The sequence below is a fragment of the Cygnus olor genome, chromosome 12, assembly GCF_009769625.2.
Source record: "Cygnus olor isolate bCygOlo1 chromosome 12, bCygOlo1.pri.v2, whole genome shotgun sequence".
Lineage (NCBI taxonomy): Eukaryota > Metazoa > Chordata > Aves > Anseriformes > Anatidae > Cygnus > Cygnus olor.
Genome location: NC_049180.1, coordinates 2738209 through 2749451, shown reverse-complemented (window position 1 = coordinate 2749451; position 11243 = coordinate 2738209). Strand labels below are relative to the sequence as shown.

The 11243-nt window shown below is 62.0% G+C and overlaps 1 protein-coding gene across 1 annotated transcript; it reads right to left on the bottom strand.

The window, feature by feature from the left end:
- Positions 1-1145: 1145 nt before the first annotated feature.
- On the bottom strand, positions 1146-10753 carry LOC121076634 (dual specificity protein phosphatase 22-A-like). Its single transcript, XM_040571129.1, has 7 exons — positions 10297-10753; positions 9703-9774; positions 8128-8161; positions 7627-7709; positions 5124-5173; positions 2498-2572; positions 1146-1997 (listed from the first exon to the last, which is right to left on the bottom strand). The coding sequence occupies exons 2-7, from the start codon at positions 9721-9723 to the stop codon at positions 1697-1699; spliced, it is 564 nt and encodes a 187-aa protein (XP_040427063.1). The 5' UTR covers positions 9724-9774; positions 10297-10753; the 3' UTR covers positions 1146-1696.
- Positions 10754-11243: the final 490 nt, after the last annotated feature.

Below are 11243 nucleotides of genomic sequence, written 5' to 3'. Positions count from 1 at the left end.
TTCCTCCTCCTGGCCAGTGCCTGGAGCTGCCTGCTTGCTCTGCAGCCAGCTGGGGGCCACCGGGGCTGAGGCACCACCGGGACAGCCACTGGGTGCCCACGGAGAGATCACTGCGCCTCGCAGCCTGGGCTGTGGTGCACTGGTGGGGGGCACGCGTCCGTGCGTGGTGCTGGCGGTGACAAAGCACCCACAAGGGTGAAGGTCCCAGGGGGGAGCAGCCTGGCCACCGAGATTTGGCACCCAGCGGCCGGCTCGGAGGGACGGAGCCAGCAGGGCGCAGCGGGAAGCGCCCCGCTGTGCTGCCAGGTGCTGGCTTTCAGCACCCAGCCCCCCCAGCGCTGACCACAAACCCAAAACCCACCGTGCTCGGGGCCAGGAGCACCCGTCCCAGCCGGGAGGCAGCCCGGTGGTGGCACGCGAGCACCTGGGGACACCCCGGGGCAGGGGGACAGGTCCGTGCCCTCTCTCCCATCCACGCCGCTAAAATCCTGACGCTTCCCCTTGCTAAAGCCCAGCTGGGGCTGGACAATGAGAGAGTTCCCAGCCTTGGCCACCCCAGATGAAGCCATCACAGGGAACGCAGCATTTCTTTTTTTTTTTTTTTTTAAAAAAAGGCAGCCCTTGCAAAGCAAATGCCATTTTTTAAACCCCTCGGCTCACAAACGCGCAGCCTGGCGCAGCCGCTGGAACTTCCCGGGAAACGTTTGCAAAGCCCGCAGCAAAACTTCAAGAAGGCAAAAAAAAAAAAAAAAAAAAAAAAAACAAACCCAAAGAAAACGTGACCTCTAAGGGGAGGGGAAGGGCAAGGGGTGTTTGCTGAGGCCACCCAAACGTTGGGGAGCAGGAGGAATAAGTGCCCAGGAGGAGCCCCTGGGGGCACGGCGAGCCCCGTGTCACAGCGGGCACTGGGACGTGGCCGGGGCAGGGTTGGGGAGCGCTGGCCCGGCCGGGGGAAGCCCTGCAGGGAATCTCCAGCACCGGGGGTTTTGCAGTCCCCTGGACCACTCTCCCCCTCTCCGCGGGCGTTTTTGCAAGGCGGTGACAGCCCCGCAGGGCCACGGCCCTCATGTGACAGCGCCCGCCGCTCCCCGGCCAGGAAGGGGCCGACGCTTGGGCCACTGTCACATGCTGTCCGGCCTGGGAGGAGGGGAGAGAAATCCCCTCGAGGCGCTCCTTGTCCTTGTGTGGTGGCCCTGGGCCACAGCAGACGGGGACATCGGGGTTTTGCCACCCTGTAGGGTGCTGCTCCGCTAAATCCCGATGCTGCGCCTCGTTTAGAAGAGGAGAAAGAATTATTTCAATCATCACTTTGATGTCTCCATCTCTCGGCTGCTTCTAAAAGCAGGGGGCACGCTGTCAGAGGACGCCCTGCCACATCCCAGGACGCCCAAAGCATCCCAAGGCTGCTTGCAGGAGCCTTCCCCCCTCTCCTGTCCCCTGCCCCGTGCTCTCCTGGTGCCAGCTCAGCACCACCTCTGCGCCCCCTTCCACCGTGCCCTAGCTGCACCCTGAATAAAACAAGAGCACCGGGGCTTTAAGCAGCTTTTTCAAGCACATTCGCATAATGCCTAGGCACATTTTGGTTTTTTGCATGCATGCAAAAACAAACCCCCCCCCAGGTAATAAATGGCATGCGCAAAGGGCAAGCGGCTGGCTGGGGCTGCTTGCACAACTGCTGCAGGCAAAGCAGCCGTGGTTATTTGCAAACCCCGCAGACGCACACAAGGGGAGCCCCAGCTGCGGAGCCCACCCTTTGGCACGAGGTCCCCGCCGCCCCGTGCCTCCCAGCGAAGCGCGCACGCGCGCGTGGGTGCGCGGATCCCACCTCCTTCAGCAGGGTCCTCTCGTAGTCCTGCAGCTGCTGCTGGAAGCCGGGGTTGGGGCTGGCGTAGGAGCGCGCAGCCCTGGTGGCGGCCAGGCAGCGCTCCCAGCCCAGGTCGGTCACCGTCATCAGGTAAGCCACCAGCACCGTGGTGCTGCGCGAGACCCCGGCCAGGCTGGCACGGGCGAGGGAGAGGTGTCAGGGAGGAGGTGTCACCACCGCGGGAGCCCCACGACGAGGGGCGCCCATGATGGGACGCGTCCTCCCAGGGCCGGGGATGCTTGCCCGGCCGTGGGTAGGGGATGGAGCCTCATGGGCACGGTGGCACTGGATGTGCCCATGGCATCTGGTGGCACTGGATGTGCCCGTCCCATCTGGCGGCCCCAGGCAGGCCACTTCCCCGTGTCCCCTGCCCTGTCCATCTCCGGATGCTCAGGTTTCGGGGCATGGGCCATCCCCTTGCCCTGACGCCGTTCCTCATCTCCTTTCCCTCCCCACCACGACTGATGCTCGATACCCAGGATGCTTTTTGGGATCCCACCCCCACCTCCCAGACCCGCAACCCTTGCACAGCCCCGGCGAGCACCGGGGACCCTCCCTCCCTCCTGCACCTCCCCCGGCAGCCACCCTTTTCCCCCCAAAACCGGGGCGTCGAGGCCGTTTGGAGGCTCTCACCAGTGAACGAGGCAGCCTCCCCCGTGGAGCCGGCACTCGTGGATGAACTTGATGCACTCCTTGAAATGCTGCATCCTGCAGGGGGAGAGGCAGCGAGGTGAGGCCCGGAGCAGCCGCAGTCCTCCCCAGGATTTCCCTGGGGCCGGCGCAGGGTGGGAGCCACAGCGGGTTTCCCTGCCAGAGGAAGGGACCGGTCTTCATCAGTCAGGAAGGAAAAGGCCTGAGAGGCTTTCTGGGGGATTTCCTGCTTCCCAAGGCGCTGGGATGGAGCAGGGTGATGCCACCAACTCATCGAGCCCGGGGAGGACCTGGTGGCTCTGCCTGCAGGGCGAAGTCCCCCCCGGCACCCATGGGACACACACCCCAGCAGTAAAACAACCCTGCAGGGGAGAGGTGCCCGTGCCAGGGCTCGCCCTGGGCGGCTGCTTGCATTCCTGAAACCTGCCAGGAACCAGAAACTGCCAGGGCAGGGGGAGCACGTTAACCCTAACCAGCGGGTTTTCTGCACAAAGCAGGGGCAGGGACCTGGGAGTTGGGCTGCTGAGCTGCAGCCCTTACTCGGGTGCTCGCCAGCACGAGCGGCACTCATTTTGCTGAGGGCATAAAGACCCAGAGATGGAAAACAGGTTAAAATCGCTCTTTATACATGGATGAATTAGAGGCGGGTGTGCACAGGAGGGTTACGAGGCTCTGGCAATATTCATCCCTCCTGCGTGGCATGCTGCAAGCTGCTCTGAGGACAGAGAGCACCTCGGAGAGAGCCCACGCAGAGCTGCTCGTTTGGCTCCTGACACACGTCTGCAACAAATCCTGCCCGCCCCTGCTCGCACCGAGCCCCGGGGTCCTGGTCAGCCCCGTCGCGGGTGCTGGGTCCTGGACTTCCTCTGCTGCCTCCGCGTGACGGGGCCGGGGCAGCGCCCACGCAGCCTTCCTGCTTTCTCAGAAGCTCAGGCACGAGCCAGCCCCCGCGGCTCGCCTCTCGCCCCCGCGGCATCCTCCTGAGACCCCCTCCGGGGCCGGGAGCCGCTTCCCCGGTGCGAGCGAGGCAGAACCCTCCAAAACTCCCCCCTGCCTTTTGCCTGCCCGCCGGGGATGCTCGTGGCCCTTCTCTGGAAGCGCAGGGCTCGGGTGCCTTCTAAGAAACCAACCCAAGGCATATTCAAAAATAGCAGGGGTTTCTGCCGCCCGAGACCCAACAGGAGGAGACACAGGGGATTCTCTGAAGCTGTGGTTATAATAAAAATATTTAGTTTCTTGGCCCTGGAAGGAGATGTCAACTCCACCGCTCCCTGTGGGCTACAGACGCGCCTCCTCCTCCACAACCGCAGGCAGTGAAGCACCTCCTGTTGGGCAGCAGGGGCTTTTCTTGGCCCAAAGCGTGTCCCGGGGGGGTTCTCCTCATCCTGTTCATCCTCACAGAGCAGCCAGCAGCCCCCAGGGCGTGCCAGCACTGCCTACTCAACCCGCACGGCTCCAAATCCCAGCCCTCTTCTTCATCCCTTTACTGGGACCAGCAGGGCCGCACCTGGCTGTAGGGACGTGCTGGTGGTGGGCACATCCTCACGTCCTCACCACATTCAGCCACCCCCTTCCGTCCTCACCCCTCCAGGGGGCTCTTCCCAAGGCGTTCACCCAGTTGAGAGCTCAACTGGTCCCAGCCCACGGGACTGGTAACGCCGAGAGCCGCCGAGCCCCGAGTCACGAGCAGCTGCCCCGCGGGACGCCAGGCTCCCCGGGGTTGTGAAACCCCAGGCGCAAACCGACAAGCAGAAAATAGTTCCCTGAATAAGTCTTCCTTCCGGCAGCCAGCTTTGTCCCCTTTTGGGAGACATGCCACAAATGCAAAGCAAGGAAAGGAGAGGGAAAAGAAAATAACCCCAACCCCCTGTTCTTGCTGAGGCAGGGCTTTCTTGTAAAGCTTCTCTTTCTGCTCAGCGGGAGCGTGAGCAAGCAGAATCCCGCACGCGGCGCAGAGCTGCTGCCCAGGGCGCTGGGAAAGCAGCGCCTCCACAAACGGGGCTTCAGCCAGCCACGGCTCGGGCACCTTTTGCCCTTTTAGGGTTGGATCGGCGAGATAAATTCCCCAAAGTCACCCGTTTTCTGGTTACAGCGGGGTGGTTCTCGGGTGCCCGTTGCCCAAAGCGGGCGGCAAGCAGTGCCTGCAGCCAGCACGGCCCCAGCACCGCCTCGTCTCGAGAGCATCCTTAAAGGAGTTACGGGCATCTACCTTTGCCATGGGGGAAATTACTCATTTTAATAAAAATGTCATTTATCTCTCAAGGAAAATACCTGGGAGAGCGATACAAATCATTGTATAATTGATACAAATCATTGCCTTTCCACACCAACGAAGCATGCTCCAATTTCAAGCCCCGCCTGCTAGAATAATTCTGATTTTTGATGGAAAATTAAATCCACTGACTGCAAACACACTGAAAATCAGATTTAGGCCCTACGCACACCGTTAAGTGCCTGAGAACGAGCCGTGGCTTTCACCAAGCTCAGCACCAAGGAAGTTTTTGCAGCGTGAATGATCCGAGCGTACACTGTGCAGAATTTGGACTTCTATTGACCGACAACTACCAAAACGCCACCCTGGGAGGCAAAGGGGGTGCCGGGGACTTACAGGTTCTGGCTGGATGAATCCGAGGCCGAGATGCAGAGGTAGGTCATGTCCTGCAATAAAAAGGCAGTTACGGCAATAAAACACCTTGGAGAACCACAACATCGTCCATTTTCTCTTTTTTTTTTTTTTTCTATGTGAGCCTCGGAGTAGGTGACTCTAGGGGTAAAACCGCCTAAAACGGGATTTTCAAGAGGAATGATTTTTCAGAGGCAGGGTTTCCCCAGCTCTTCCCTGTAATTTCAGGTAGGAACCAGGCCGGCCCCAGCCGCATTTCAGAGGCACCCAAGGGCACCGAGCGATGCCCGGGAGCCTCCCCAAGCCCCAGCCCCGTCCCTGTTCCCCCTCCGGCGACGGCCAAGCCCCGGCAGGACAATGTGTGCGAGCACGCACTCATGAGGTCACCCTCATCAATGAGTTATTTCCTCCTGGTCTGATTTAATACACAATAAATCACCCCGCCGCACGTCAGTGTAGGTCAGCTAAACATCGCTTCCCCGATCCTCCCTGTTATGAGCTAAAATTAGCCCCTTTTAATCTGAGTTTTGCTTTTTTTTTTTTTTTTTTTTTTTTTTTTTTTTCTGGTAGCAAAACGGGTGGGAATCCTGCCAGCCGGGGCTGACACAGCTGAGCACCAGCACGCCAGGGGTTGCCCCATCCCCATCCTCATCTCACTGCGACCCGAAGCCGCCCTCCCTTCCCTCCAGCCCAGGCCAAAGGAGAAGGCTGGAAAAAGCTGATTATCTAAGGTAATTAGCAAAGGGAAGGAGTGAAGGGTAGAGCTGGACAGGCGCAGCCGTCGTGGGGACATTCCCAGGCTGGAAAGACCCACGTCGCGAGGAGAAGGGCGCGGGGGCTTTTCCGAGCATCCCCCCTCCACCCCAACACCCTTCCTGCGTTCACCCCCGCAGGATGAAGCCGAGGTGCCACCCGCATGCCCGGCCCTTCCCCATGGCATGCCAGCTGGGTTCCTCATCCCCTGATAAACCACGGCTCTCCGGCATGCAGGGGAAGGCGACGGTGGTGGGGAGCAGCCGGGACGCGGGCGCGAGCAAGCGAACAGCAGCAGATTTCATGGGATGAGCCACCACGGGCTGCGGCTTCCCGGCACCTGGGGAGGTGAAGAAAGCCACCGCGCCAGGAAAGCCACCGTGCTGGGGAAAGCCAGCGTGCCAGGAAAGCCACCGCGCCAAGCCGCGCACGCAGAGCCCACCTGGGCTCCCAGCGGCTTTCCCCTTTCCCCACGGGCCCCCGGGTGCCCCCATCCCGCCCCGGGGAGGGAAGCTGGGCTGCACGCATGGGAACAGCGCTGGGGTTTGCGGTCCCCGGCCGGGGGCCGTGATTGACACATTGCTCAACCCACCATGCTTTTCCTGTTCCCCTTTCCTCCAGCCCCGCTGCGCGCTGCCCGTGCGGTTTGCTGCCCGCCTGGCCGTGCCCTGCGCCCCAGCAGCTCCAGCTGCACCACCCGGCCCCGGGCGAGCCGTTCCTCTGCCCCCGTTTCATGCGTCTTCCTTCTCCTCTCCCCATTACCCAACGCCTTCACGGGGAAGAGGCTCGAGGTGTTGTTTTGAGCTGGGGCTGCCTGGCAGAGAGGGGTGGCACTCGCCCTCGGTGGTCCCAGGAGAGCGGGGTCCCAGCCGTCCCCGTTGCCTGCTGTAGGATTTTGGAGCCGGGACGAAGGCCAGCTCCAGCTGCACACCGCACAGATCCGCACCAAGAAGAGCAACGTAGCCCCCAGGGTCGCTCATCCTCATGTGTGCACCAGCTCACCCACACGCACAGACCTGGCCGAGCACCCTGCACCCGCCCCACAGCCCCCCCCCGCCTCAGTTTCCCCTCTCAGACCCTTTCACCTGCCCTGCCTGCAGGACCACAGCCACCCCACACGGGGTGGGGGCACCCAGGGGTGCCACCTGCCTGCTGCGACGCTGCCTGTGCCACCAGGACCCTGGGGACAGGGAGCGGGACAGGACTGCCTCCCGCCTCCCACCGCTACGTTTTTAGGGATCCTCATTTCTCAGCCCCAAACCCAACGGCAGAACCACAGCAGCACCGAAGGAGAGCGCGTGGGGTGGGAGTCCCGGATCGAGGGGGGTCCCCGTGCTCTGCACAGGCTTGCCCCGGGGCAGGGGGAGCACAGCAAGCCCGGGGGCTCCCCAAAAACCCCCTCCTGCCTCCGGCTGCGCTGCCGGGGCTGGATGCGGCCCCGGCGCTGCCGTGCGCGGGGCACCGCTGCCCTCTCGTGGCCCCTGCCCACGGCAGCACCGCGGGGCCGGGCACCCCCCGGCCTCCACCTGCCCAGCTCCCCAAAATCCTGCCGGGAGGCAGCCGTGGTCCGCAGCCACCCGGTTCCCAGCGCTGGGCGCAATTCGGCACCGCTCGGTGCCGAGGCAGCGCCGCCATCCCACCGCCACGCAGCGGGAGGTGGGCACCCGTCCCCTGGGCACCGGCTGCCACCTCCCAGCCTCGCCCTGCAGGCCCCCCCCCGAGCCCCCAGGCTCACCTCCAGCACCGGCTTGGCACCGGTGTGCACGGAGAGGACGTGTGTCACGCCGTGCCTCCGCAGCCTGGCCCCGTCCTCCGAGTCTGGAAGCAGGAGCAGGGCGTGAGAGCTCGTCCTCCCGCCCGAGCTGCTCCGCCAAGCCCTCGCCGCAGCCCACGGCCATCGCCCCCGGCCCCGTGTGATGCGGGGAGGCCAGTCTTGGGTGAAAAATACCCAAACCGGGTGGCGCGATGCTCCCAGGACGGCCCTAATTCCTCCGCTGGAGCAGGATGGAACCCAAGCCAGGCGCTGGCCCCGCTGTAAATATTGTCTCGGCAAAACCCCTCTCAGGGGGTTGGAACTAAACGATCTTTAAGGTCCCTTCCAGCCCAAGCCAAGCCATTTGAAACACAGGGGAGGTTTCCAGCCAGCGGGGTCCTCATCACTCGGCTGTGGGGACCCCACAGACCTCCCTTTCCCATGCCCCGGGGGCAGCTGGCGCTCGCAGGGCTGTGCACTCACCGCGGATGTTCCCCAGGTAGAGACCCGTGACCACCTGCGAGGAGACAAGGAGCAGAGCTGTCCCTCCACGTGCCACACCATATTTCTTTATTCCCAAGGCCCTAAACCCCAGCTGCTGCCGTGCACCCGCTGCGCATCGCCCAGGAGCGTGTACGTCACCAGTGTCTGCAGGACTGGGGCTTCTGGCAGCAAACACACCCAAATAACGTTAAACCAGAAACTTAATCAACATGTCACCTTCATTAGCAGGAAGGCAACAGAGGCTGAGCCCCTCCAAAACCCCTCCAGGAGCACAGAGCTGGGGAAAACTCAGCAGAGAGACGGACGCGGGGGTGCCTCTGGCTTGTTGTATTTGGCCCTGTGGATGCACTGCAGGCAGAAAGGCACCGCTGGGGGCTGGAGCCCCCAAAATGCTCGTCCCAAACCAGCTCCAGCGGGGACCCCATTACCCCGGGAGCTGGTTGTGTTCCGCCTTTCTACGGCAACCTCCTCCTGCAAATGGTTTCAAAGGTTGCCTCCGCCAGCTGGGGACAGATGGGCAAAAGCACGGCATATTTACGATTATTTTCTGGCCGAGATGTTGCAGTAAGTGCCTTCGAGTACGCGGATTTCATCTCCAGCTCTCTGCCGTGGTTTACAAAGGAGAAAAAGGGGCAGCTCGGAGTGTTTACAGAGTGCGACAACCCACGGAAAGGAAGGGTTGGCTCCCAGCTGGGCTCCTTTGCCCCCTTCTGGCAGGAGAAACCTGCTTGGAGAGGCCGTAGGAAGGTTCCCCGACAGCTCCGGGTGACAGCCAGAGCATCTCTGCTCCTCGTCCTGCCCTGGTCCCCTCCCCGTACTCCCCAGGGGTGCCCACTGTGCGTAGCGAACCCGATGAGCCACGCACGGGGTCATTTCATACCCTGGGAGGGAAAACGTGAAGTGAGGACAGTGCTGGAGGACACGGCAGCTCCACGCGCCGAGAGCTGTGCTGGGATGGATGGAGAGAAATTATCATCCTCATTACCCAGGAGGGATAAAAAGGGCTCAAGGGTGGCTTTAATTTATCCCGAGCGCTGCAGCGTTGCTGTCCCAGAGTTTAATTTTAAACTGGACGAGGCACGTAGCGAGCAGTTATTTAAGGGTACAAACAGAAATCGATCCCCTCCACCGGCCCTGAGCACCAAGCACCAGCAAAACCCCCCTTCCTTGCCCATCCACAGCACCTTGCAGCCGGGCACGGATACGTCCCGGTGGTGACAAGGGGAGGAAAAATTCCCTGCACCCCCCCCCGGGACCCCCAGCAGCCCCGAGGATGTTGGTGCCGGGGCATTACCACCCAGAGGACGAGCATCAAAAGCCGGCTGCTGCTTTTTAGGCACCCTGAGGCACTGAGCTCTTCGCTTGGGTATAAAACAGGGACCAGTGCCTTAAAATGGATGGGGAAAATTCCCTTTCTTAAGTGCTTGAAGTTTTAAGGGGGGGATGAGAAAGGGAAGGTACAGACGGACGTGTTTAGGGCACCATTGTGGCATCCCCCGATAACACAAAAGGGCCCTGCCCAGTACCTCCCAGTACCCCCAGTCCTCCCAGTACCTTGCTCATTCTGCTCCCCATGGTTTTTCTCCCCCCAGGTTCAGGACTCAGGCGGCCTCTCGGTATCCGGGGCTATCTGCAAATAAACACCCCCCAAAATCCCAGATGGGGGGAGCCCGCCCCACTGCAGGAGGGGGGCGCACGGAGCCCCACCAAACTCAGCCCACTCACCCGCTGCGAGCTGCTCCAGCTCCTCGCCAGCACGCTTCTGGGCGAAGGGATCCGGGGCCAGTGGCTGCTGCAGGGCAGGGGAGGATGAAATAAGGACCTGGGGCTGTGGCGAGGCTCAGGTTTCTCTTCCGGACTCCCTGGCTCGCCAGGGCTTTTGCAGAGGCTCGGTGTTTTGGGGAGAGGGAAGAAGAGGGCGCCTGGGGTTCCCCGTGCAGCCCCCACGTCCCGCAAAGCCACGGGACGGAGCACCCCTCTTGGCAGGGCACCCCGCGGTATCCCCCATGGGCTACATCCAGCTCGGGGCCGGGTTTCATTCCGGGATGCTGCGGGCTGGTGCAAGCGGTGAGCTCGGCAGGATTTCTCTCCCAGTCGGGCTAATTCCTCCCAGTCGCAGGAATGGGATGAGAATGCAGAACGAGGCACTCACCTCAAAAAAAACAGAGCGTGGCACGCCGCTGGAACAGCAGCGGGGATGAGTCCATCTCCCCCTCCTTGCAGCAAGGGAGGTAGGACGAGCTGTAGAGCTCGTAATCCCAGCACACGCTTCCAAACATCGCTTCTCAAAGGAGATTTATCTGGCAGCTCAGCACCCACCCCCCAGATCAATGCTGCTAGCCTGTCAGAGGCTGTATAAAGAATGAAAAAAAATTAAATAAATAAAGGAAAAAAGCAAGCTGCTCATATAGAGGAACCCCTGCAGTCATCATGAGTCCGCAATCCACGGCGAGGTGAAGCCGAGGTGGCCCCGGGTGGCCGGGAGCCCGGCTGGGGCGGCAGGGCGAACCGGGGGACATCTCCCGGCCGCTGCCGCCCCCCTCCCCGAGCCCAGCAGCTAAAATCATTTCCCACTGCTGCAGGCACCCTCCCGACGTCCCTCTTTGCGGCATCCTTCTCTGCGCTCTGACGCAAACATTTCGCAGAAGCCATCTTTCAGAATGCCGAAGGGGAGCTCAGCTCCTCACGTAGCCCCCGCTGAACCCCCGCTCCTCCAAACCCAGCCCCCCGGGGCCATCAGGAGCCGTGGAGGTCCCCAGGCTCCCCCCCCGCAGCAGCTAAACGGCTCGAAAACCACGGGAGCCCTGTGACCAGGAAAGGAGGAGACCGAAGCCAAAGCTCGTTTTAATGGGTTTGATCTTTGGAGGCGGCTTTAAAGCCAAAGGCAGGAGCGTGCCTGCGGGAAGCCAGGACACGCGCTGGTGGGTAGCCCAAGGGAGGGGGAAATTTGGCAGCCACAGGCAGAGCAGAGCAAGCAGAGGCGCCAGCCTTCGCGGCTCAGGCCCTGAAAACATCGAGCCACGTCTGAGCTCCACAGCAGGCCTTGTTCAGACCGCTGCGCTCAGTAAAAGACCCGGGACGCTCCCCCGCCCCTC

Bases quoted from the DNA above. Each gene is read 5' to 3' on its own strand.
- LOC121076634 (XM_040571129.1), bottom strand. From the start codon at position 9,723: ATGGGGAGCAGAATGAGCAAG. The intron at 5,174-7,626 runs GTGAGCCTGGGG...TTTTTATTGCAG, and splicing joins GTGCCAAGCCGGTGCTGGAG to GACATGACCTACCTCTGCAT. The intron at 2,573-5,123 runs GTAAGTCCCCGG...CTCCCCCTGCAG, and splicing joins GATTCATCCAGCCAGAACCT to GATGCAGCATTTCAAGGAGT.